Source organism: Scardinius erythrophthalmus, assembly GCF_964197995.2.
Source record: "Scardinius erythrophthalmus genome assembly, chromosome: 13".
NCBI lineage: Eukaryota > Metazoa > Chordata > Actinopteri > Cypriniformes > Leuciscidae > Scardinius > Scardinius erythrophthalmus.
This window is the reverse complement of record NC_138233.1, coordinates 37,396,135-37,421,929: the sequence shown is the minus strand read 5'-3', so window position 1 is coordinate 37,421,929 and position 25,795 is coordinate 37,396,135. Positions and strand designations below refer to the sequence as shown.

Sequence of the window (25,795 nt, the reverse complement as noted above, 5' to 3'; positions counted from 1 at the left end):
TCTCTGAAGGACTCTCGGGAGCGTTGCTTAGACAGACGCAGTTCGCTTCTTAACAACACCCGTGGACAGACTCGGAGAGGTCAGCTGATCAATGCACTCGCATCCATCCTTTCCTCAGTTTCAGTTCAGTGTTGAGATGAAACCAAAGCACATGGTACCCAGTATCTTGCACTGACTTTTGACCCTGATTAGAGGGCACTTTTTATTTTAGTGCATTTAATAGGTACTTATTTCACTTCTATCTTTTATAATATTGACTCATTTCCTAGTGCTTTCCGCCCAATATGAATGTTTTCTACACCTGTACTGCTACAGCTCTCAGTATAACCAGAGAGAGCTGATGTTCTGACAGCGTTCTGTCACTGGCATTAATGCGTCACATGTAGCCGTGTTTCTGTTTACACACCTCCGCTTGCCTGCTATACATGTAAAACACAAGACATTGGTTGTTGTTACTTAGTTTTTGTTGACGGACGTCACATGGTTGTTGGTACACTGTGAAATGGAAATAGATGCAACACTGTGTTTCCTCTACACAAACTGCTGAACTTCTTCATTCTGATACTGGATAGTGTTTTCCAGCTAATAAAGGTACCAAACGTCTGGGTTTACAGAGAGGAAATGTTACGTCAGCTCTCGGTTACACGATGGAAAGATTCTCCACACAGATGCAGAAGTGCAACTGTTGGACGTGTGTCTTTGTTACAGAAGTCTTTTGATTAGTCAGTCGAAATGACAACTTGATATGTGAACTAAAGCTTTGCAATAAGCAGGTGAATCTCACAGAGAAATGTGCAGGTCATTTCCACCACAAGAGCAACAAGAAAGAAATGAAGTCTATTTATTAAAACTATTGCATTCTGATTTTATGACAATTAAACATTTTTTCCCTCTCAAAATTCTCATTTGCAATTTCTCTAGTATAGTAATGAAAATCTAGAAACGGATGGAATGGCATATGTGTGTGTGTGTGTGTGTGTGTGTGTGTGTGTGTGTGTGTGTGTGTGTGTGTGTGTGTGTATATATATAGGCTATATATATATAATTTGGTGGTGAAGTGTATCCTGGATGTTTTTGGTGAGATTCACCCGAGCTGTTCCTGACACAGTATTGATCATGTTACAGTTCACAGGAGTATTGAATCGCATTAATAATACTGTATTTTTCATTATTTTTCAACTGTGGGGGATGAAGTGTGGTGAATTAAGGGCATTACTGCATTGAATACTGACTGCCAGTTTTTACCGTGTGATTGGTACAAGGTACTGTAGTGTTCAATCAATCCTGTATTCACTGACATGCAAACCAACGTCTTTAAATGGACCAAATGAGTGTTTGGAAAGCAGGGATTGTGTTATAATCCCTGAAAATGTCTGGACCACAAATGTCTGTTTCACATCATCTACTCCGATGCAATAAGGAGGTCAAGACTGCTTTAGTTTGCAAGAATCCAATGCGACGAATAAACAAACTGCAACAGCAATCGTATAATGTGTGGTTTATGCTTTAACTCATAGACTATCATTGTTTTAAACATGTCAAACAAAAGGCTCTTTCCTGTTTAGCCAGGTAACAATCTTAGTAACTCAAATACAGTGTTTGGTTTATAACGTTAACTCAATATGTTTTGGCTGTCCTCAGTCAGGATCTTCTTCTGGAGTCACACATCTGGTGTGTGTAGATCGTAAGGGGAGCGCAGGGTTCCTCTGTGCTCATCTAACACTCGCCCGAAGAGCGCGTGCAGTCTCCTCTCCTGCTTCTCTCTGCGATCACGCTCTGCTAACACAAGCTGCCATGCTGAGAGATGCAGGGGACAGTGAATCTATGAATAACAGAACACACATTAACACACAACTCAAGGCTTTGACCTTTATTTCAGCTGTTTTTACAGTACTGTGCATCCTGTGAAACCTGAGCTGAGCAAAGCAGTGAGAGTCTGGACACAGAAATCTAGTAAATATTGTTAGTGCTACTAATAAACAAACTGAAAAAAAGTCCTTTGAATAAAGAGAAATCACTGATTAATTGAAGCAAAAGAAAGCGTTATACAATAACTACAATAATAATCTCCTGATAATTAGAGTTACATAACAAAATAGTTCACGGTTCAGATATTTGTCGCAGTCACTTGTCGTTCCAAACGTTATTTTTGTTTTGGTCCCCTGCCACCGTCACCTTTTCAAAGACAATTAATTCAGTAATGTTATCAATTTGACACTATTGGATGAGAATAAAACTTTTACTGAATTGAGCTGAATAATAACACTGTCTTCTGAGAGCTGTTCTTAAGACATGATGGCGTTCTAAAAACAGCGTAGCATTCTAAAGACACAGTGTGGCATTCTAAACACAGCATTCTAAATACACTTAAGTAAACTAAATTCAACTTTAAAAATTGTGTTCCTAGACCTTGCATTTTTTTTTGGTCCACTGACCTACATCTCGCGTTTTTAACAGCAACCCGCATGGGCAAGCCATAACACTGTTATTTTCCTGTTTATTAATGTGAAGCTGCTTCTAAAAACGTTAAACACAGCGTAGTGTTCTACACTGCCTTCTAAACACAGGGTAGCGTTCTACACGGCATTCTAAACACAGCGTAGCGTTCTACACGGCATTCTAAAAACACAGTGTAGCGTTCTACACGGCATTCTAAAAACACAGAGTAGCGTTCTACACGGCATTCTAAAAACAACGTAGCATTCTACGAGGCATTCTAAAAACACAGAGTAGCGTTCTACACGGCATTCTAAAAACACAGTGTAGCGTTCTACACGGCATTCTAAAAACACAGAGTAGCATTCTACACGGCATTCTAAAAACACAGTGTAGCGTTCTACACGGCATTCTAAAAACACAGAGTAGCGTTCTACACGGCATTCTAAAAACAAAGTGTAGCGTTCTACACGGCATTCTAAAAACACAGAGTAGCGTTCTACACGGCATTCTAAAAACAACGTAGCATTCTACACGGCATTCTAAAAACAAAGTGTAGCGTTCTACACGGCATTCTAAAAACACAGTGTAGCGTTCTACACGGCATTCTAAAAACAACGTAGCATTCTACACGGCATTCTAAAAACACAGTGTAGCGTTGTACACGGCATTCTAAAAACACAGTGTAGAGTTCTACACGGCATTCTAAAAACACAGAGTAGCGTTCTACACGGCATTCTAAAAACACAGTGTAGCGTTCTACACGGCATTCTAAAAACACAGTGTAGCGTTGTACACGGCATTCTAAAAACACAGTGTAGCGTTGTACACGGCATTCTAAAAACACAGAGTAGCGTTCTACACGGCATTCTAAAAACACAGAGTAGCGTTCTACACGGCATTCTAAAAACACAGTGTAGCGTTGTACACGGCATTCTAAAAACACAGTGTAGCGTTGTACACGGCATTCTAAAAACACAGAGTAGCGTTCTACACGGCATTCTAAAAACACAGTGTAGCGTTGTACACGGCATTCTAAAAACAAAGTGTAGCGTTGTACACGGCATTCTAAAAACACAGAGTAGCGTTCTACACGGCATTCTAAAAACACAGAGTAGCGTTCTACACGGCATTCTAAAAACACAGTGTAGCGTTGTACACGGCATTCTAAAAACACAGTGTAGAGTTCTACACGGCATTCTAAAAACACAGAGTAGCGTTCTACACGGCATTCTAAAAACACAGTGTAGCGTTGTACACGGCATTCTAAAAACACAGTGTAGAGTTCTACACGGCATTCTAAAAACACAGCGTAGCGTTCTACACGGCATTCTAAAAACACAGAGTAGCGTTCTACACGGCATTCTAAAAACACAGAGTAGCGTTCTACACGGCATTCTAAAAACACAGAGTAGCGTTCTACACGGCATTCTAAAAACACAGAGTAGCGTTCTACACGGCATTCTAAAAACACAGTGTAGCGTTCTACACGGCATTCTAAAAACACAGAGTAGCGTTCTACACGGCATTCTAAAAACACAGAGTAGCGTTCTACACGGCATTCTAAAAACACAGAGTAGCGTTCTACACGGCATTCTAAAAACACAGAGTAGCGATCTACACGGCATTCTAAAAACACAGCGTAGCGTTCTACACGGCATTCTAAAAACACAGAGTAGCGTTCTACACGGCATTCTAAAAACACAGAGTAGCGTTCTACACGGCATTCTAAAAACAGTGTAGCGTTGTACACGGCATTCTAAAAACACAGTGTAGAGTTCTACACGGCATTCTAAAAACACAGTGTAGCGTTCTACACGGCATTCTAAAAACACAGAGTAGCGTTCTACACGGCATTCTAAAAACACAGAGTAGCGTTCTACACGGCATTCTAAAAACACAGAGTAGCGTTCTACACGGCATTCTAAAAACACAGAGTAGCGTTCTACACGGCATTCTAAAAACACAGAGTAGCGTTCTACACGGCATTCTAAAAACAACGTAGCATTCTACACGGCATTCTAAAAACAAAGTGTAGCGTTCTACACGGCATTCTAAAAACACAGTGTAGCGTTCTACACGGCATTCTAAACACAGGGTAGCGTTCTACACGGCATTCTAAACACAGCGTAGCGTTCTACACGGCATTCTAAAAACAACGTAGCATTCTACGAGGCATTCTAAAAACACAGTGTAGCGTTCTACACGGCATTCTAAAAACACAGTGTAGCGTTCTACACGGCATTCTAAAAACACAGAGTAGCGTTCTACACGGCATTCTAAAAACAACGTAGCATTCTACACGGCATTCTAAAAACAAAGTGTAGCGTTCTACACGGCATTCTAAAAACACAGTGTAGCGTTCTACACGGCATTCTAAAAACAACGTAGCATTCTACACGGCATTCTAAAAACAAAGTGTAGCGTTCTACACGGCATTCTAAAAACAAAGTGTAGCGTTCTACACGGCATTCTAAAAACACAGAGTAGCGTTCTACACGGCATTCTAAAAACAAAGTGTAGCGTTGTACACGGCATTCTAAAAACACAGAGTAGCGTTCTACACGGCATTCTAAAAACACAGAGTAGCGTTCTACACGGCATTCTAAAAACACAGTGTAGCGTTGTACACGGCATTCTAAAAACACAGTGTAGAGTTCTACACAGCATTCTAAAAACACAGCGTAGCCTTCTACACGGCATTCTAAAAACACAGTGTAGCGTTGTACACGGCATTCTAAAAACACAGTGTAGCGTTCTACACGGCATTCTAAAAACACAGAGTAGCGTTCTACACGGCATTCTAAAAACACAGAGTAGCGTTCTACACGGCATTCTAAAAACACAGAGTAGCGTTCTACACGGCATTCTAAAAACACAGTGTAGCGTTGTACACGGCATTCTAAAAACACAGTGTAGAGTTCTACACGGCATTCTAAAAACACAGAGTAGCGTTCTACACGGCATTCTAAAAACACAGTGTAGCGTTGTACACGGCATTCTAAAAACACAGTGTAGAGTTCTACACGGCATTCTAAAAACACAGCGTAGCGTTCTACACGGCATTCTAAAAACACAGTGTAGCGTTCTACACGGCATTCTAAAAACACAGTAGCGTTCTACACGGCATTCTAAAAACAAAGAGTAGCGTTCTACACGGCATTCTAAAAACACAGAGTAGCGTTCTACACGGCATTCTAAAAACACAGTGTAGCGTTCTACACGGCATTCTAAAAACACAGAGTAGCGTTCTACACGGCATTCTAAAAACACAGAGTAGTGTTCTACACGGCATTCTAAAAACACAGAGTAGCGTTCTACACGGCATTCTAAAAACACAGAGTAGCGATCTACACGGCATTCTAAAAACACAGCGTAGCGTTCTACACGGCATTCTAAAAACACAGAGTAGCGTTGTACACGGCATTCTAAAAACACAGAGAAGCGTTCTACACGGCATTCTAAAAACACAGTGTAGCGTTGTACACGGCATTCTAAAAACACAGTGTAGAGTTCTACACGGCATTCTAAAAACAAAGTGTAGCGTTCTACACGGCATTCTAAAAACACAGAGTAGCGTTCTACACGGCATTCTAAAAACAAAGTGTAGCGTTGTACACGGCATTCTAAAAACACAGAGTAGCGTTCTACACGGCATTCTAAAAACACAGAGTAGCGTTCTACACGGCATTCTAAAAACACAGTGTAGCGTTGTACACGGCATTCTAAAAACACAGTGTAGAGTTCTACACAGCATTCTAAAAACACAGCGTAGCGTTCTACACGGCATTCTAAAAACACAGTGTAGCGTTGTACACGGCATTCTAAAAACACAGTGTAGCGTTCTACACGGCATTCTAAAAACACAGAGTAGCGTTCTACACGGCATTCTAAAAACACAGAGTAGCGTTCTACACGGCATTCTAAAAACACAGAGTAGCGTTCTACACGGCATTCTAAAAACACAGTGTAGCGTTGTACACGGCATTCTAAAAACACAGTGTAGAGTTCTACACGGCATTCTAAAAACACAGAGTAGCGTTCTACACGGCATTCTAAAAACACAGTGTAGCGTTGTACACGGCATTCTAAAAACACAGTGTAGAGTTCTACACGGCATTCTAAAAACACAGCGTAGCGTTCTACACGGCATTCTAAAAACACAGTGTAGCGTTCTACACGGCATTCTAAAAACACAGTAGCGTTCTACACGGCATTCTAAAAACAAAGAGTAGCGTTCTACACGGCATTCTAAAAACACAGAGTAGCGTTCTACACGGCATTCTAAAAACACAGTGTAGCGTTCTACACGGCATTCTAAAAACACAGAGTAGCGTTCTACACGGCATTCTAAAAACACAGAGTAGTGTTCTACACGGCATTCTAAAAACACAGAGTAGCGTTCTACACGGCATTCTAAAAACACAGAGTAGCGATCTACACGGCATTCTAAAAACACAGCGTAGCGTTCTACACGGCATTCTAAAAACACAGAGTAGCGTTGTACACGGCATTCTAAAAACACAGAGAAGCGTTCTACACGGCATTCTAAAAACACAGTGTAGCGTTGTACACGGCATTCTAAAAACACAGTGTAGAGTTCTACACGGCATTCTAAAAACACAGTGTAACGTTCTACACGGCATTCTAAAAACACAGAGTAGCGTTCTACACGGCATTCTAAAAACACAGAGTAGCGTTCTACACGGCATTCTAAAAACACAGCGTAGCGTTCTACACGGCATTCTAAAAACACAGAGTAGCGTTCTACACGGCATTCTAAAAACACAGAGTAGCGTTCTACACGGCATTCTAAAAACACAGAGTAGCGTTCTACACGGCATTCTAAAAACACAGAGTAGCGTTCTACACGGCATTCTAAAAACACAGCGTAGCGTTCTACACGGCATTCTAAAAACACAGCGTAGCGTTCTACACGGCATTCTAAAAACAGCGTAGCGTTCTACACGGCATTCTAAAAACAACGTAGCATTCTACGAGGCATTCTAAAAACACAGTGTAGCGTTCTACACGGCATTCTAAAAACACAGAGTAGCGTTCTACACGGCATTCTAAAAACAAAGTGTAGCGTTCTACACGGCATTCTAAAAACACAGAGTAGCGTTCTACACGGCATTCTAAAAACAACGTAGCATTCTACACGGCATTCTAAAAACAAAGTGTAGCGTTCTACACGGCATTCTAAAAACAGTGTAGCGTTCTACACGGCATTCTAAAAACAACGTAGCATTCTACACGGCATTCTAAAAACAAAGTGTAGCGTTCTACACGGCATTCTAAAAACAAAGTGTAGCGTTCTACACGGCATTCTAAAAACACAGAGTAGCGTTCTACACGGCATTCTAAAAACACAGAGTAGCGTTCTACACGGCATTCTAAAAACACAGTGTAGCGTTGTACACGGCATTCTAAAAACAAAGTGTAGCGTTGTACACGGCATTCTAAAAACACAGAGTAGCGTTCTACACGGCATTCTAAAAACACAGAGTAGCGTTCTACACGGCATTCTAAAAACACAGTGTAGCGTTGTACACGGCATTCTAAAAACACAGTGTAGAGTTCTACACGGCATTCTAAAAACACAGAGTAGCGTTCTACACGGCATTCTAAAAACACAGTGTAGCGTTGTACACGGCATTCTAAAAACACAGTGTAGAGTTCTACACGGCATTCTAAAAACACAGCGTAGCGTTCTACACGGCATTCTAAAAACACAGTGTAGCGTTCTACACGGCATTCTAAAAACACAGAGTAGCGTTCTACACGGCATTCTAAAAACACAGAGTAGCGTTCTACACGGCATTCTAAAAACACAGAGTAGCGTTCTACACGGCATTCTAAAAACACAGAGTAGCGTTCTACACGGCATTCTAAAAACACAGAGTAGCGTTCTACACGGCATTCTAAAAACACAGTGTAGCGTTGTACACGGCATTCTAAAAACACAGTGTAGAGTTCTACACGGCATTCTAAAAACACAGAGTAGCGTTCTACACGGCATTCTAAAAACACAGTGTAGCGTTGTACACGGCATTCTAAAAACACAGTGTAGAGTTCTACACGGCATTCTAAAAACACAGCGTAGCGTTCTACACGGCATTCTAAAAACACAGTGTAGCGTTCTACACGGCATTCTAAAAACACAGAGTAGCGTTCTACACGGCATTCTAAAAACACAGAGTAGCGTTCTACACGGCATTCTAAAAACACAGAGTAGCGTTCTACACGGCATTCTAAAAACACAGTGTAGCGTTCTACACGGCATTCTAAAAACACAGAGTAGCGTTCTACACGGCATTCTAAAAACACAGAGTAGCGTTCTACACGGCATTCTAAAAACACAGAGTAGCGTTCTACACGGCATTCTAAAAACACAGAGTAGCGATCTACACGGCATTCTAAAAACACAGAGTAGCGTTCTACACGGCATTCTAAAAACACAGAGTAGCGTTCTACACGGCATTCTAAAAACACAGAGTAGCGTTGTACACGGCATTCTAAAAACACAGTGTAGAGTTCTACACGGCATTCTAAAAACACAGTGTAGCGTTCTACACGGCATTCTAAAAACACAGAGTAGCGTTCTACACGGCATTCTAAAAACACAGAGTAGCGTTCTACACGGCATTCTAAAAACACAGAGTAGCGTTCTACACGGCATTCTAAAAACACAGCGTAGCGTTCTACACGGCATTCTAAAAACACAGAGTAGCGTTCTACACGGCATTCTAAAAACACAGAGTAGCGTTCTACACGGCATTCTAAAAACACAGAGTAGCGTTCTACACGGCATTCTAAAAACACAGAGTAGCGTTCTACACGGCATTCTAAAAACACAGAGTAGCGTTCTACACGGCATTCTAAAAACACAGAGTAGCGTTCTACACGGCATTCTAAAAACACAGAGTAGCGTTCTACACGGCATTCTAAAAACACAGAGTAGCGTTCTACACGGCATTCTAAAAACACAGCGTAGCGTTCTACACGGCATTCTAAAAACACAGCGTAGCGTTCTACACGGCATTCTAAAAACACAGTGTAGCGTTCTACACGGCATTATTAAAACAGCATAGCGTTCAAAAACACAGCGTAGCATTCTAAAGACGCAGCGTAGCGTTCTAAAGACAGGGTGCTCTAAAAACACGGCGTTCTAAAGACAAGGCATTCTAAAAACACGGCGTTCTAAAGACACTGTTCTAAAGATGTGCCGTTCTAAAGACAAGACAGCGTTCTAAAGATTTGGCGTTCTAAAGACAGTGTTTTAAAAACATGGCATTCTAAAGACACAGCGTAGCGTTCTAAAGATGAGGCGTTCTAAAAACACGGCATTCTAAAAACACGGCGTTCTAAAAACAGCGTTCTAAAGACATGGCGTTCTAAAAACAGCGTTCTAAAGACACGCCGTTCTAAAAACAGCGTTCTAAAGACAGCGCTCTAAAGACAGCGCTCTAAAGACAAGACAGCGTTCAAAAGATTCGGCGTTCTAAAGACAGTGTTCTAAAAACATGGCATTCTAAAGACACAGCGTGGCGTTCTAAAGATGAGGCGTTCTAAAAACACAGCGTTCTAAAGACAGTGTTCTAAAGACACAGCGTTCTAAAAACACGGCATTCTAAAAACACGGCGTTCTAAAGACAGTGTTCTAAAAACACAGCGTTCTAAAAACATTTTCTTGCATTTTACACGGCATTCTAAAAACACAGTGTAGCGTTCTACACGGCATTATTAAAACAGCATAGCGTTCAAAAACACAGCGTAGCATTCTAAAGACGCAGCGTAGCGTTCTAAAGACAGGGTGCTCTAAAAACACGGCGTTCTAAAGACAAGGCATTCTAAAAACACGGCGTTCTAAAGACACTGTTCTAAAGATGTGCCGTTCTAAAGACAAGACAGCGTTCTAAAGATTTGGCGTTCTAAAGACAGTGTTTTAAAAACATGGCATTCTAAAGACACAGCGTAGCGTTCTAAAGATGAGGCGTTCTAAAAACACGGCATTCTAAAAACACGGCGTTCTAAAAACAGCGTTCTAAAGACATGGCGTTCTAAAAACAGCGTTCTAAAGACACGCCGTTCTAAAAACAGCGTTCTAAAGACAGCGTTCTAAAGACAGCGCTCTAAAGACAGCGCTCTAAAGACAAGACAGCGTTCAAAAGATTCGGCGTTCTAAAGACAGTGTTCTAAAAACATGGCATTCTAAAGACACAGCGTGGCGTTCTAAAGATGAGGCGTTCTAAAAACACAGCGTTCTAAAGACAGTGTTCTAAAGACACAGCGTTCTAAAAACACGGCATTCTAAAAACACGGCGTTCTAAAGACAGTGTTCTAAAAACACAGCGTTCTAAAAACACAGCATTCTAAAAACACGGCGTTCTAAAAACAGCGTTCTAAAGACACGGCGTTCTAAATACAGCGTTCTAAAGACACAGCGTTCTAAACACAAGACAGCGTTCAAAAGATGCGGCGTTCTAAAGACAGTGTTCTAAAAACATGGCATTCTAAAGACACAGCGTAGCGTTCTAAAGACAGTGTTCTAAAACACGGCATTCTAAAAACACGGCGTTCTAAAAACAGTGTTCTAAAAACATGGCATTCTAAAGACACAGCGTAGCGTTTTAAAGACAGCATTCTAAAAACACAGAATTCTAAAAACACGGCTTTCTAAAGACACGGCGTTCTAAAGACACGGCGTTCTAAAAACAGCGTTCTAAAGACACAGCATTCTAAAAACAGCGTTCTAAAGACAAGACAGCGTTCAAAAGACAGGTGTTCTAAAGATGCAGCATTCAAAAAATAGCATTCTAAAGAAACAGCATTCTAAAGACAAGACAGCGTTCTAAAGATGTGGCGTTCTAAAAATAGCATTCTAAAGAAACAGCATTCTAAAGACAAGACAGCGTTCTAAAGATGTGGCGTTCTAAAAATGCAGCATTCTAAAGAAACAGTGTTCTAAAAACATGCCGTTCTAAAAACACGTCGCTCAAGTTAAATTAAGTTTAACTTTTAAAAAATATGTTTCTAGACCTTGCGCTTTTTTTATTCCACTGACCTACATCTCACTGAACAAGCCCTAACACTGTTACTTTCCTGTTTATTAATGTGAAGCTGCTTTGACACAATCCTTATATGAAGCTCTATATAAACAAATGTGACGACTTGACTATATTTTTACTGTGGAACACAACAGGAGATATTTCGAAGAATGTTCACACTGCTCTTTTTCAAACAGCAATAGCAGGACAAAGCTCCATCAACACATAAGAGCATCATTAAAGTAGTCCATATAATTTCAAGTCTTCTATGATTGATCTTGACAAAATTGCTTTTTTTAAATTACTCTTAAAATTGCATTGAGCCAAATCTGAATACAAGGAAGCACAAATGAGATTTAAAAGCCATGTTAAAGGGCATGTTTTTCAAGGGCAATAAATAAAGCAATCTTATGTTTCGTGTGACTTCAGAAGACTTGGATTATAGTGCAAAAGTACATACTTCATTCTGCCTAACATTGTTTTTTAGTGAGGCGGTTTGAAACGACGTAATGGCGATTCACTGATGACCGGTTTCATTTGTGAACTATTTAGGTGAACTACTGCTTTAAATCTACTCTAAAACTCTGCTGTCACCAAACACTAGGGGGCGATCAAGCAGCCAACAAAATACTTTCATTATAAAAAATATGTTCAAATAATCAATCCCTGAATTGGTTAACTTCTGTTTTGAAAAAAACAACAACAACCTATAACAGAAAACGAAAAACAAAATTAAGCTACGGCTGAGAAGAATGCTTTTTGTTCATTTTTGTTTTCTACATTTTTGCTCTCAGTTTTGAGTGGATTATCCCAGGCGTGAAACACTATTAGCACGGACACCCTCTGCAGCATCAGACATCATTAGCCCCATCTGTGCACAGGCTTTTATTCGAGCGGCTAAAAAGTCCCAGAAGCCTCTTTGTAAGTGGGCGATATCTTCTGACGCGTAAACTGACCCCTGTGGCGTGGGCTTTCCTCCAACAAAGAGGGGCTGGTCCATTGTTTAGGCTTTACTCAGTCCTTTCAAGAGACTGTGAGAAAAAAAAAAGTGCTGGGGTCACACATTGTTGTCTCTCTCTCCATGGCAACCAGATGTGAGGGATGGTCATCATGGAAACCAGCCATCACCATGAGAGGTTTTGGTTACACTTTATTTTAAGGTGTCCGTGTTAATCATACATTTAAGTAGTGAGTAATATTAATTAACTACATGTACTTCCTATAGGGTTAGGATTGGTTTTGGATTAGTTGCATGTAATTATGCATAATGTATAGTAATTACTATTGAGACTACATGTAACGTGTGTAACAAGGACACTGTAAAATAAAGTGTTACCAACAAAACCATTGGGTAGTAGTACCATAACATCAGATTTTTAGATCCTCAAAAAAACCTTGATAACACTTTATTTTACAGTGTCCTTGACTGTCAAATATATATATATATTTCCGCTTCAGACACGTTGACGCTCCAGCCATCTTGGATCGGTCAGCGTTTCATCTCAAACCGTAAGAATCAAAGGCCCTGTTTACTCCTGGTATTAAGATGTGTTTTGGTCGATCGGATCACAAGTAGGCGATGCTAAATATAGGAGTAAACAGAGTCTAAAACGCTTAGAGCTTGTCCACTTTCCACCACTTCCAGAGGTAGTTGAAAACTCATTAGTCCGGATTGCTTTCGTAGTGTAAACACTCATGTGATTGAATGTATTCGAACAGACACAAAAGACCGACTTCTCTCCACCTACTGACCTAATTCGTAAACATTATGGGAAGAGCGCTAGCCAGACGGGACTCAAACTTTAACCAAGTTTGATTTGAAGAGGAAAAAAAGGACCAAGCACAATGTTCTCTCACCATTCCTGGTTTCTAACACTCACAGCGTTCGGAGTGCGGATCTAGCGGCTGTCAGAGCAGATACGAAAGATGATGATCTCTGTGCGTTTCTCCGTCATCTCCAGGCGTGTTCATTTGTAAATTGCGTGAGCTTATTTTGTCCATTAGATTGAAAGATCTGAAAACCCATACATTTCCTGCCCATAGACCCTCCCCTCGAAGAAATCAGGACAGAAGTGGTTGAAAGTGGACAAAAGAGATTAACAAAACACTCCTTAATACCAGGAGTAAACAGGGCCAATGGTGCCACAACATTGCGCAGCTTCTCGCTGTGAAACTGCTGAGATTTTAATTCCTGAAGAAACAGGAGAACCTTTCACAGATGAGAATGTGTTGGTTTGCGTTTTTATGTCTCAATGTTTTTACTTATATTACGGTAACTTTTTAATGTCATGTTAGCTGACGCTTTCATCTTGTTGTATTGTGTTAGTTTAGCAAAATCATCTGCTGAAGTTTATTACATATGTAGATATTCATACATGCATCTAACTACAGTTACAGACGCCCAGTTAACTTGCTCACAAATGTTCACGGACCGCCTTTGACTGTTCCAATATGGCGGACCTCTTACGTATGGCGTCTCAGAAACAGCCACTAATGAAGCATCTATGTACATATATCTATGATCTAGTATCATATCTCAAAAACAAAAAATAAAAAAGGGTAAAAATGGAATCCAATACTTATAGTTGACTTCAAGTCGTGTTGGCATGATGGTCAGAGTCGCCAGGTCTGTGTAACAAAACTAGCCCGGTAAAATGATCAAAACTCAAAATACATTACCCCATACATAAATATTATACAGTCAGTGTTATGTGTTATACACAATTTCAATTTCAACTTCAAAATCACTATATAGGCCTAGGCTAGGTCATAATTAAGTTGACTATGCAGTTTAGTTGTGTACTGTTGAAGAAGAATATTGGTAAAGTTGGCTTGAAAACATGATAAAAACAACTACTCGTGAGGCGACTGAGACCAAAACTACACCTGCCGTCATTCTGTGTGGCAGCACAAGACTGATAAAATACATGGATCTTTTGCACACCCGTTTTGTTACGTTAACACAATTATAATGTCCCAGAAGTCTTGAAGGCAGAATACTTCCCCTGGTGGACGGGAGGGGTATAGGTGGAAAAATTAGTTGAAAGATAGTTTGGAGAAAAGATTCCAAAATCTAAGCCTTTACATCCAAAAATGTAAAAGACAGTCAGGAAACGGTGTTGTGGAAAAGCAGGAGATGAGATATGGTGCTGTTATTGAGGGTAGAGGGACCAGTGGACCCCAGGACAGAAGATGCGTTAGCACCGCGGACTGATGCCTTTCCTCCCCAGATACCGCAGAACCGCAAAGTTATAGGTGGTGGACACAGTATATGTGAGCTGAAGAGAGAAAGACAGAAACAAAAGATAATAAATATGAATAAGACCCAGTGACAAGAAACCAATCAGAAAAACCCAACCCACAAAGCTATATTAAAACGTGATGATATTTCTTGTTGAGTTGAAAAGCTTGCAATATCAGCATGACGAGTTTAAGTTTAAAACCCTCGCTGTAGCATTTCTATCATAAATAAGTTGCCAAATATTAAAGATTATGAGGACATTAGAAATTAAATGTTGTTTGGTGAAAACAAGGTTAAATGTTGTTTGGTCAAAATGAAACAAGGATTCGATCTGCTGTAAAGTGTAACAACAACAAACGCCAGGCTGTTGGCATCCACTGCAGGCATTTGTTATAATACATAATATACATAACTTTATTATGATTACAATATGCATTTTATTAGTGTTGTTCAATAAAACCATATGATAACTTGCTTTTGATAATTTATTTGATCCAATTATGATTGCCTAATTGTTATTATATATGTATTTTAAGGTATTTTAAAGGCTATTATTAACTTTTTAGTGCAATTTTCCACCAGACAAAATTGCGATTGTTAACTCATGATTTCTGTTCTGTCTGTGCGCACCAATCTTGCACTTCTATCTACTCCTCAACCAGACCACCTAGAGACTTCGGGTTTTCGGCATTATGTTAAGGAAGGTCTAATCTCGGGAACGCGCAAAAAAAATCCAGGAAAGGATTTACTATCTCTTAGTGTTGTGATCCCATGACGTCAGAAAATTGGGCTAAAACACTCACTGAGTTTTTATTACTTGTTTTTTATTCATTATTTTTATTGCTACAAAAAAATATTAGATTGTCAAAAAAATTACTTGAATAATTTTTCAAGTAAAAGTCACAGCCCAAGATTAGTTAAAACATTTCAAAATGCACCTGAATTGTTTTGCATTTTGTGACTTTCAGTTAAATAAATGACTATTTTCCAAGTCATATATTTTGTCATTGAAGATTTCTTAAAAATATTGTTAAAGCATCGTCTCGTCTCATTCTCATAAACCCAATATCATGTATTGTATTGTGAGTTAGGTGTATTGTCACAGCCCTAGATTTTACCAGAGGTGTCAAAAGTATTCACATTCATTACTCAGGTAGAAGTATAGATACTAGGGTTTAAAAAGACTTCTGTAGAAGTTGAAGTATCAACTCAAACTTTATACTCAAGTAAAAGTATAAAAAAGAATTAATTCAAAAATACTTAAAGTATAAAAGTAAAAGTAATGTAAGGAAAAACCCTCTCTCTCTCTCTCTCTCTCTCTCTCTCTCTCTCTCTCTCTCTCTCTCTCATGATTTCTCCCTCGCTTACCTGACGCGATTTGCCACGATATCTCCCTCGCTTACCGCATCTAGGTTTCCTTCGGAGGACTTTTGGCGCTGCGCACAAACAAATGTGACTACAGCCTCTCATAAGTTAGAAAGACACCACAACGCCAATCAGTTTAGCGATGTGTATTCAGTAGGCGGGAGTCAGGTCTAAACCGTTTGTGTAATTGGCCAATTTTTTATTTTTTTTTACGACGACAAGCCGAAATTAAATAGGAGTAACGAGGCTATTTTTAAAATGTAAGGAGTAGAAAGTACAGATAATTGCGACAAAATGTAAGGAGTAGAAGTAAAAAGCCGTCTGAAAAAAAATTACTCCAGTAAAGTATAGATACCCCAAATTTCTACTTAAGTAAGGTAACAAAGTATTTGTACTTCGTTACTTGACACCTCTGGATTTTACCATAGATATGTATACGTAGATCCCACATTCGTCTGCTCCAGACATGACAACGCGTCCGCCATCTTGGAACAGTCAGTGTGTTATCGCGCACCATAAGAATCAATGAGTTTTCTTAGATGCCACAACACTGCGCAGCTTCTGGTTGTAAAAACTGCCGAGATTTCAGATTCCAGAAGGAATGGGATAACCTTTTACAGGTGAGACTGTGTTGGTTTGTGTTTTTATATGCATTAACTCAAGGTTTGTCACGTCAGCTAACGCCTTCATCTCGTATTGAGTTAATCATGATAAACAAAATTCTATGAAAATCATCTGCTGAAGTCTACTGCACATTATTGCAGATATTGATACAAACTGATACTAACCACGGCAGCAGTCACATTCAACTTGCTCTCGACAGTTTATGGACCGGCTTTGACTGTTCCAATATGGTGGACGGCTTTCTCATAGCAGCCCATAGAAACAGCCGCTAAAGCGGCGTGTGTGTTTATATGTAAACACACACACACACACATTTTATATATATATATATATATATATATATATATATATATATATATATATATACACATACACACACACACACCTATGGTTTTTGATTGTTGCTATGAGGTTGTGGGAGTTATTTTATTATTATTATTATTTATCAATATATTATTGAGGTTGTGGGAGAAATTTTGCTTAATTTAATGAAAATCACATTGCACTTTTTAAGAAAGCTCCGCAGGAACTTAAACATCAGACATATCAGAAAGTCACGTGTGGTCATGACATTTCCACAGCGCTGAAAACTCCCTCCAAACGCAAAATAAGCTGTTCTCACAATCACCCAAGGCATTTGAGCACAATAAATGACAGCCAGCCCTTTAATAAATGCAGGGACAGAATTCCTCAACACCTACGGGAATGGCGTCATGAAAACACACTGTGATTGTGTTCAGTTCTGCACACACTCACCAGAGCCAAGACCGTCATCCCCGCTCCAGCGAAGGCAGCGATGTACAGGTCATAGGTCAAGAAAAACTGCAAAACAAGTCAGAAACAAAACGTGACGTCCAGTACACTCACTGCGCAGCCTGAATGTTTGAGCTCGGCTTTGAGGAAGGTTTTCTGAGGAATTACGGGAAGACATTGAAGATTGACATCTTACCTCTCTTGTCTTGCACACATTCGCCAGGGTCATCCCACAAACCTTTCCTGGGACTGCGTTCCACGGAAGTAAACCTTAGAGAGACAGACACACGAAACACTGTCACAGCAAGAAAGAGACCACGGCACAATGATGTTTTATTGAGATTTGTGTCAGTATAAATAATACCAAGTTCGTTTGTTAAGAGAACAGAGATTACGCATTTCAAGTGCGCCGTCACATTGTACATAAATGGGTCAATGACAAATATTGTATAATATTGTGTAACTGTGTATTTAGTTTCTAATAGTTATGAACGTTTATACTTTTTACAAGAAATTTAATGACTCTAAATTGTCGATCAAGTAGCCTACTTTCCACCTTACATCTTGAACACAGATGAGTGTACACACTGTAATCATTTCAAGAAATATTTTTTAAATAAATTAAATAATTATATTTTTAGACACACCTACGGAAGATTGTTTCCGCCACAGAAACAAAAGGGTAATTGCGACTTTTTATCTCACAATTCTGACTTTTTTTTCTCACAATTTTGAGCAATAAAATCAGAATTGCGAGATAAAAAGTCACAATTATCTTTTAAAATGTTTTATTTCGTGGGAGAAACAAGGTTGCATACACACCACATGACATTTTACAACTAAAATGAACCTCACCTTGTCACAAAAAGGTCAAATTATTATATTTTATATTTTAAGATACTTAAATGATTGACTTTGACACACAGTCTCTATTATATAATTCCCAGTTTTATGTTTTTTTTCTGCAATATTAACTTATATATATATATATATATATATATATATGTGTGTGTGTTTGTGTGTGTATATATATATATATGTGTGTGTGTGTCAGATGTTTTTAATATATATATATATATAAATATTAATAAGTATATATTTTTTAAATATTAATAAGTATATTTTTAAATATTAATAAGTAGATTTTTTTCTTTAAGAAAAAAAAAGGTCATACGCATGGATTTCTTTTGAAGAACTGTCATTCACATTATGATGTCAGGAAAGTTGTATTTTTTACTGTAAGATCTATTTTGTTTTTCAACAATTATGGTTTTTACTAGTAATAATTGTATTTCTGATCAATGAAACTGGAATTTCAACTATTAAGAAATCAATTCTTGATATCAACAATTGAATTTGAATAGCTGCCTATGGTGACTTAAGTAGTGAAAATATAATTACAGTTATCAAGAATTATAGTTTTTACTAAATGAAATTAAATTCTTGATATCAGAAAATTGTAATTATCAAGAATTCATATCCTGCGAATGAATAAAAGTAAAACGGCTTGCCATACCTCATGTGGCTATTCACATGAATTAAATGATCGGACATTTCAGAATGCAGCAAAATGTGAAATCAAGTGTTTGTATTCATGCACTTCTTTCCAGAGAACATTAGGACACTTCAGAAGACTGGCACATCATCAACAGGGCTTTAATCATTCTTACAGAGCTGCGATATCAGATGTCTAAGCTGTTGAGAGATAGATGAATGCATGGCGGGTCATTACCGTACTGTCTGGCATCAATGCACAGCTGGTTGATGCTGGAGGGAGTTTCAGAGAGGAAGTTTATGGTCTGACAGGTGTTTGCCATGTTGTAGAAGAAATACACAGGAATCGCAGAGAGGGAGAACACCAGCAACCAGACTACAACCAGGGCATAAGTGATCACGATGAACTGTGGGAGGAATGATTACACATATTAATGCATTTTATTTTAATTCAATTATTCAGATAAAAAACATATGCACATATGCTTATTCAAGTGATAGATCTCACCAGGTTTAACATCAATGACACAACATGAATCTGAAAATCTTGCACTAATTTGGAATATACAGAAGTGATACACATAGGGGAACAAATTCAGTAAATATAAACTTTTTGAACAGCTTCTGAAAGCTTTATAGATTCATTGTATGGAAATGTGCAGCGTAAAAAAAATCTTAAAATGTTTTTATTTTGCTTACAGGACGAAAGTAAAGCATGTGTGTTTAAACATGAGGCATTTTGGAAAGTAGCCGATGCAAACTGAAACCTGCATTTCTAATCACTCACCGTTGTACTGAGACAGCGACCACAAACTGTACTACGAAATTCTCCGAATGACTGGCGAACTGCACTGGTGGTGTAAAAGCCTTCAGCCAGCAGGACTATACAGTACAGGAAGAAGAAGGAGGCCAGGACATAGATAATGTACTGAAAATACTCTATACTACAGGGGGGAGAGGGAGAGGGAGAGGGAGAGGGAGAGGGAGAGGGAGAGGGAGAGGGAGAGGGAGAGGGAGAGGGAGAGGGAGAGGGAGAGGGAGAGGGAGAGGGAGAGGGAGAGAGAGAGAGAGAGAGAGAGAGAGAGAGAGAGAGAGAGAGAGAGAGAGAGAGAGAGAGAGAGAGAGAGAGAGAGAGAGAGAGAGAGAGAGAGAGAGAGAGAGAGAGAGAGAGAGAGAGAGAGAGAGAGAGAGAGAGAGAGAGAGAGAGAGAGAGAGAGAGAGAGAGAGAGAGAGAGAGAGAGAGAGAGAGAGAGAGAGAGAGAGAGAGAGAGAGAGAGAGAGAGAGAGAGAGAGAGAGAGATGTTAAAATTACTGATCGTTCCACACAATAAAACATTGTCTACTAATTCTAGCACAAATTCACTTTTGACACCTTAAAAAGGCGAATAAATTGATTTACAACTGAAATTGGAAGTGCACATAGTTGCTAGAGCTACTTCTGGCACGCACAGGTACGCTAGGGTGATGTAGTCCTGATGGTCCCGGGCGAAGTAAGTCTCGATGAGTCTTTCGCTCTCTGTAAGGGCCTGATGTCCACAGCCGCAGAACAGAGCAATGCCAGAGAAACACAGGAGAGTGGCCACGAGAGAGACGTACGGCACTCCTCCCAGACAGCGCATGCAGCATTCATAACAACCTGGGGATTCATAACAAAGGCATATGAAAGGTCAGCTAATGTCTACCATATCAGACATTCAGACCTTCACACATCATATTCTCTGTTCAAAAGAGGAAGCGTGTAACGTGACACCAGTAAGGTATGGGGTGCAGCAAGGCTCTGTGTTAGGCCCTCTGCTGTTTGCTTATAAAAGCTTCCTCTTGGAAATATTATTAGTAAATGCAAGATTAGTTTCCATTGGTATGCTGATATATTGTGTATTTCTTCTAGAAATGTTAAAATTATCCAAGTTAACAGAGTGTATTAATGAGATTAAAGACTGGAAGACCAGTAATTTCCTTCATTGAATTCACGGTAAAAACTGGCCAGAACTTTACTGTAAAGTCCAGTCCACACAAATAAAAAACACCATCATGGTAACACACATGATGCAAAACAATTCTATAAACATTAATTTAACAACATAAGATACATAAGAACATAAAACCTTAATTTATAAAGCTAAAGACAAAAAAAACTAAGAAACAAATCAGAATCACACAGGCAATTCTGGGAATCTACGATTTTTTTCTAACACTGTAAATTTAACAATATTTTACTGTATTTTTTTCCTTAAATTACATGAACCGTCCCGTTCGATTTATCTCAGTTTTCCACCATATAGAGTAATAGACCTTACTGTTAACCAGTCATTATGTCTTTTACCATTACAATGACAATCATTTGTTTACAGTGTTCTGTTTAATTCTGATAAAACAGAGACATTATTCACTTGACCACAAAAACCTGTACACATGCTATCTCACAATATCATTTGCATCTAGACATCTTAAAAGTGCAGTTTATAGGCCCGGTTTCACAAACAGGGTTTAAGTCAGGATTAGGCCTTATTAGTTCAATTAGGACATTTAAAAGGCTTTAATAAACGTGCCTTAGAAAAAAAAACATTACTTGGTGTACATCTCGAGACAAAACAATAGCACTAACATATTTTTAAGATATGCTTTCAGTTAAAACAGCTCAATCATGCATTTTAGTCTGGGACTGAAAACCCGGAGGCTAGAGTTTTTAGCTCATATCTCTATAATGGCTACGTGTTAAGTCCTGCATCGATGATAAATATTACTTTAGTAGTTTAGTACTTAGACAGTAACTTCAATTGTTTAACCAAACGCATGACTTGTACTAACTTAGAGCAATATATTATTGTTAAATTACACTATTTTGTTGCTAGAGAAAGTCAGGTGCGTTCAAGGTTGGTCTCCAGCACCTCACCACCAATGCGGTTTCTTTATTTAATGCTAGATTCATTGGGGCCAAAGGACATTGCATCCGTGAAACATGGATTTCGGTAAAGCTGCTTTGAAACAATTATTGTGAAAAGTGCTATACAAATATAACTTGTGTTGCATATAGCAAGAGTGTAACCCTAAAAGAAATTTCTGGAGCACTGGTGCTAGAAATATAGACAATTAGATTAATTGTTAGTGTGATTAGTAACGCCTGCTCAGTGAAACATCTATACTTCTGCAAGGCCCCTAAGCTTAAGAATTCAACCTTGGCGTAGTAAATAATATAGACTAATAATATACACTGCAAACAGGGCTCATTCAAATCCAAAACAATATAGAAAGCTCATACTCTCACAGATATCTATTCACATGTGCCAAATCTGAAACAGTGCGACAAAGCAGCAGCTGCAGCGAGGAGCGCGAGTGTGTGTCTGCGGACGGGTGTAAGTGTGTGTGATTCTTCCTCCGTCCGGATCATGTGCTGGTGTGTGTGGGGGTGAGCGACGGAGCTGCTCCGTACCACGGCATGAGGAGTGTGAGAAAATAAGGAGGACCAAGAGCCAGAGTGTCTCTTTTTGTGGCTGCACTGACAATAGCCTTTGTCTCGATGCCACACAAGGGCCAGCAATGACAAGCAAACAAAGAGCCGGTGCCACCGCGGGCCCTACAGCCGGACTGAAATGAGTCTAGGGGAGGAACCAGAGGCAATACTGAGGAGGGGGAAGATTTGGGATGGAGCTTGTTGCCAACCACCCTAAAACACAAAGAAGTAGTAGTCACCGTCATACGGAAGTGCTTCTGTTGGCTACACCGCCAGCACAGGTCTGTGAATGTCCCGGATCAGTGATCCTTAGCAGTTGTATTTCCAAATGTGAGCTTGAGCTTCAGAAACGCTTGGGAAAATGTAGCTTGTGTGGATGCTACCGCATTACTTGTTCAACAAAGAGCTTCGCTATTGAAAAGATATTTGATTCAGAAAACAGCGACGCTAGCACCAAATGTAGTTAAACTAGTAACGTCACCACGTGTAGCGACGCTACTGTCCAACACTGATTATTTAAATTTTAAAATATTATGTTTTATAATCGTGTGCAATAATACATTTTTAATTAAATACTTTGTGACTAGGGTTAGGAATCGAAGATCGATTCCAGTTCTGCATTCGAATACTTAAGGTGAGGAATCAGATACTTGTTGTACACTGTTAGAAAAATCTGTAGAAATTACAGTATTACTGGCAGCTACTTGCCAGTAACTTACTGTAGATTTAAATTGATGTTATTTACTGGCAACAATTTGTTCAAAATTAAATGAACATTAAACATTAACAAGTCTTTATCTTTACAGAATAAAACTAAAATAACATCCTCATGCAAAGCATTCTGGGAACCAAAATCTGAAGGAAAAAAACAGAAAAAGGTTGATGAAGATTTCTGGTTCCCAGAATGCTTTGCATTAGATTGTTATTTTATAATTTAATTTTTTCAAGACAAAGACTTGTTAATGTTTAATGTTCATTTAACTTTGAACAAACTGTTGCCAGTAAATAACATAAATTTAAATCTACAGTAAGTTACTGGCAAACAGCTGCAAAACTACAGCAAATTTTTTACAGTGTAAAATTAAATTGATTCCTCTTATCGATTCCTCTGAGTGCATATTAATGTGATTTTAAACCATTCAAGCGCAAGAAGGCTCACACGCTGTTTTCTCAAAACACACACACAGAACGCCGCATTTCATACATACAAACTTGGTTGCATTATTTCCCTGTTATCTCTGTAAAGCTGCTTTGAAACAATCTTTATTGTAAAAGCGCTATATAAATAAAGGTGACTTGATTTGACTTGACATCCTGTATTGTACGCAATACTGAACTGAGTTCTCTTCCGCATCACTTTGCACTTGAATGGACAAATACACACAAAAACAGGTCAAAATATCCTTGGTTATATCGTAAGTGTAAACAGATGGAAAAGAAAACGCACGTGTATCAGTATATTGGATCCGCGCAGCTCTTAAAGTGACAGCAGACTAATATTCCTGCTGTCGTCTCGATAATAACGCTAATCAAACAACAAAAGACAGTTCTTGACTGAGTAACTTCTGTAACTATATTTATAATGTATATTTTATTCATAACGTGGTGTTATTTTTACATTTGATTACAAAAATCTTAAAACACTGTTTATTTCAATCGTATCTTTGTTCAGTTGTATTTATTTGTGTGATTGCTAATTTTATTTGTTCTTTTTTAATTACTGAGTATTCACTTGTCTTTAATGCTTGAAATATATATTAGATATATTTTAAGGTATTTTTAAAACGTAGACTAAAGTTCCTTGTTTAAGTGTTCTTTAGCATGTTGAGTTTTGTTTATGTTATTCAGTTACAATGAAATAATTTGCAATTAAACTTAGAATAAATGTGAATGATATCCAAGTTTTTTTTTATAGGGCTCGATAAGAATCTGAATCTTTAAAATTCAAACGATACTCAACCCTAGTTGTGACTCAGCAGTGCCATTTATAAAACATTAAGCAGCGAGACATTTCTGTAATTGTAATATGAAGCAGCACAACTGTTTTCAACATTGATAATAATCAGAAATGATCTAAGAATGATTTCTGAAGGATCATGCGACACTGAAGACTGAGTAATGATGCTAAAAATTCAGCTTTGATCACAGGAATAAAGGTTACACAGTAAAAGTATTTCACAATATTACTATTTTTGATCAGATAAATGCAGCCTTAGTTAGTGAGCAAAATTATTATTATTTTTAATCTTACAGACCCCACACTTTTTGAACAGCAGTGTATGTAAAGTTAGTTAAACTTAATAAAAAACTATATCCTCTGAATTACTACAGACACAAGGATAAAGAAAAACTTGAAGTCTAATATCCAGCAGAGCTATTCAGAAACGGCACTATTACATTTAATTGGAAATGTAACAATTCCAATTCTTATTGATTCCTAATTAAATATTTTGATTCCATTGAGGTAAAAAACAAACAAACTTGGATATCATTCACATTTATTCTAAGACATATCCAAATATCAAACAAAGTGCTATTTAATTTTCAAGAAATACAGCACAAACAAAACATTTCACATTAGTTTTGAAATTATAAGACATATGCGGTTCAAAAAGCATTGGTGTTAGTGAATGATGTTCATAGTTAAAGTTATGATCTACACCTGTGTGAGGAACTAACTTTATACATCCACTAAAACACAAGATCAAAACACGCTGAGCTAAAATTATGAATCAACGAAGTTAGTTATGAGAAACTCTCCTGTGCAGGAATTTAGTATCTATTGCATTCAGACACTCTCAAATATGTATATATATGTAGCTCGAAGTGTATCACCGTGACTCTGAGTTCATCAAACTACAGATAACATTGTTCATTCAAATCATTTACAAAATAGGGCGAACCGTCCCTTTTAAAGAGTAGAAATGCTGAGCTTACCCATGTCTGTAGGCAGCAGTGCTGTGCTTCAGTGTAACGCTGCTCTCAGTCTCTCCTACACACTCAGAGAACAGCCTTAACAAACAATGTGTCTCTTCAATGGACTGGCTCAGAGTTCAGGGAGCAGACTGACAGGGTCATGATGATGCAGAAACATGCTCGCTTAAAATAAGTGCCTCTGATTTACACTGTATCAGCAGCTTCAAGATGCAAAGGGTTTGATAAAGAATTACAGGCCACTTTCAGCTCAGAGAATTAAGCTCATTCTGTGATCAAATGAGTGTTAAATCTTAATTTTATTTTATTTAATTCAAAGTTTAATGTGTTTGTAATTTTATTTTCCCTTAAATTTAGTTCAACTTAAGGAGGAAAGAGGAACTGCTAATGAGCTAAAACCTTGTTTTGCGTTGATTTCTATGAGATCGGGCTCTCTGCTGACCTCTA

The 25,795-nt window shown here is 38.5% G+C and overlaps 1 protein-coding gene across 2 annotated transcripts; it reads right to left on the bottom strand.

Annotated features, from left to right (window-relative positions):
• Positions 1–612: 612 nt before the first annotated feature.
• Positions 613–25,792, bottom strand: plp1a (proteolipid protein 1a). 2 transcript variants are annotated; one of them, XM_081383307.1, is made up of 7 exons: positions 25,352–25,791; positions 20,413–20,599; positions 19,751–19,907; positions 19,202–19,370; positions 17,666–17,739; positions 17,473–17,538; positions 613–1,822 (listed from the first exon to the last, which is right to left on the bottom strand). In XM_081383307.1, the coding sequence occupies exons 1-7, from the start codon at positions 25,353–25,355 to the stop codon at positions 1,661–1,663; spliced, it is 819 nt and encodes a 272-aa protein (XP_081239433.1). In that variant the 5' UTR covers positions 25,356–25,791; the 3' UTR covers positions 613–1,660. The 2 variants fall into 2 exon arrangements, with proteins under 2 accessions (XP_081239433.1, XP_081239434.1); XM_081383308.1 differs by lacking the exon at positions 613–1,822 and adding an exon at positions 13,731–14,764 and having other exon boundaries at positions 25,352–25,792.
• Positions 25,793–25,795: the final 3 nt, after the last annotated feature.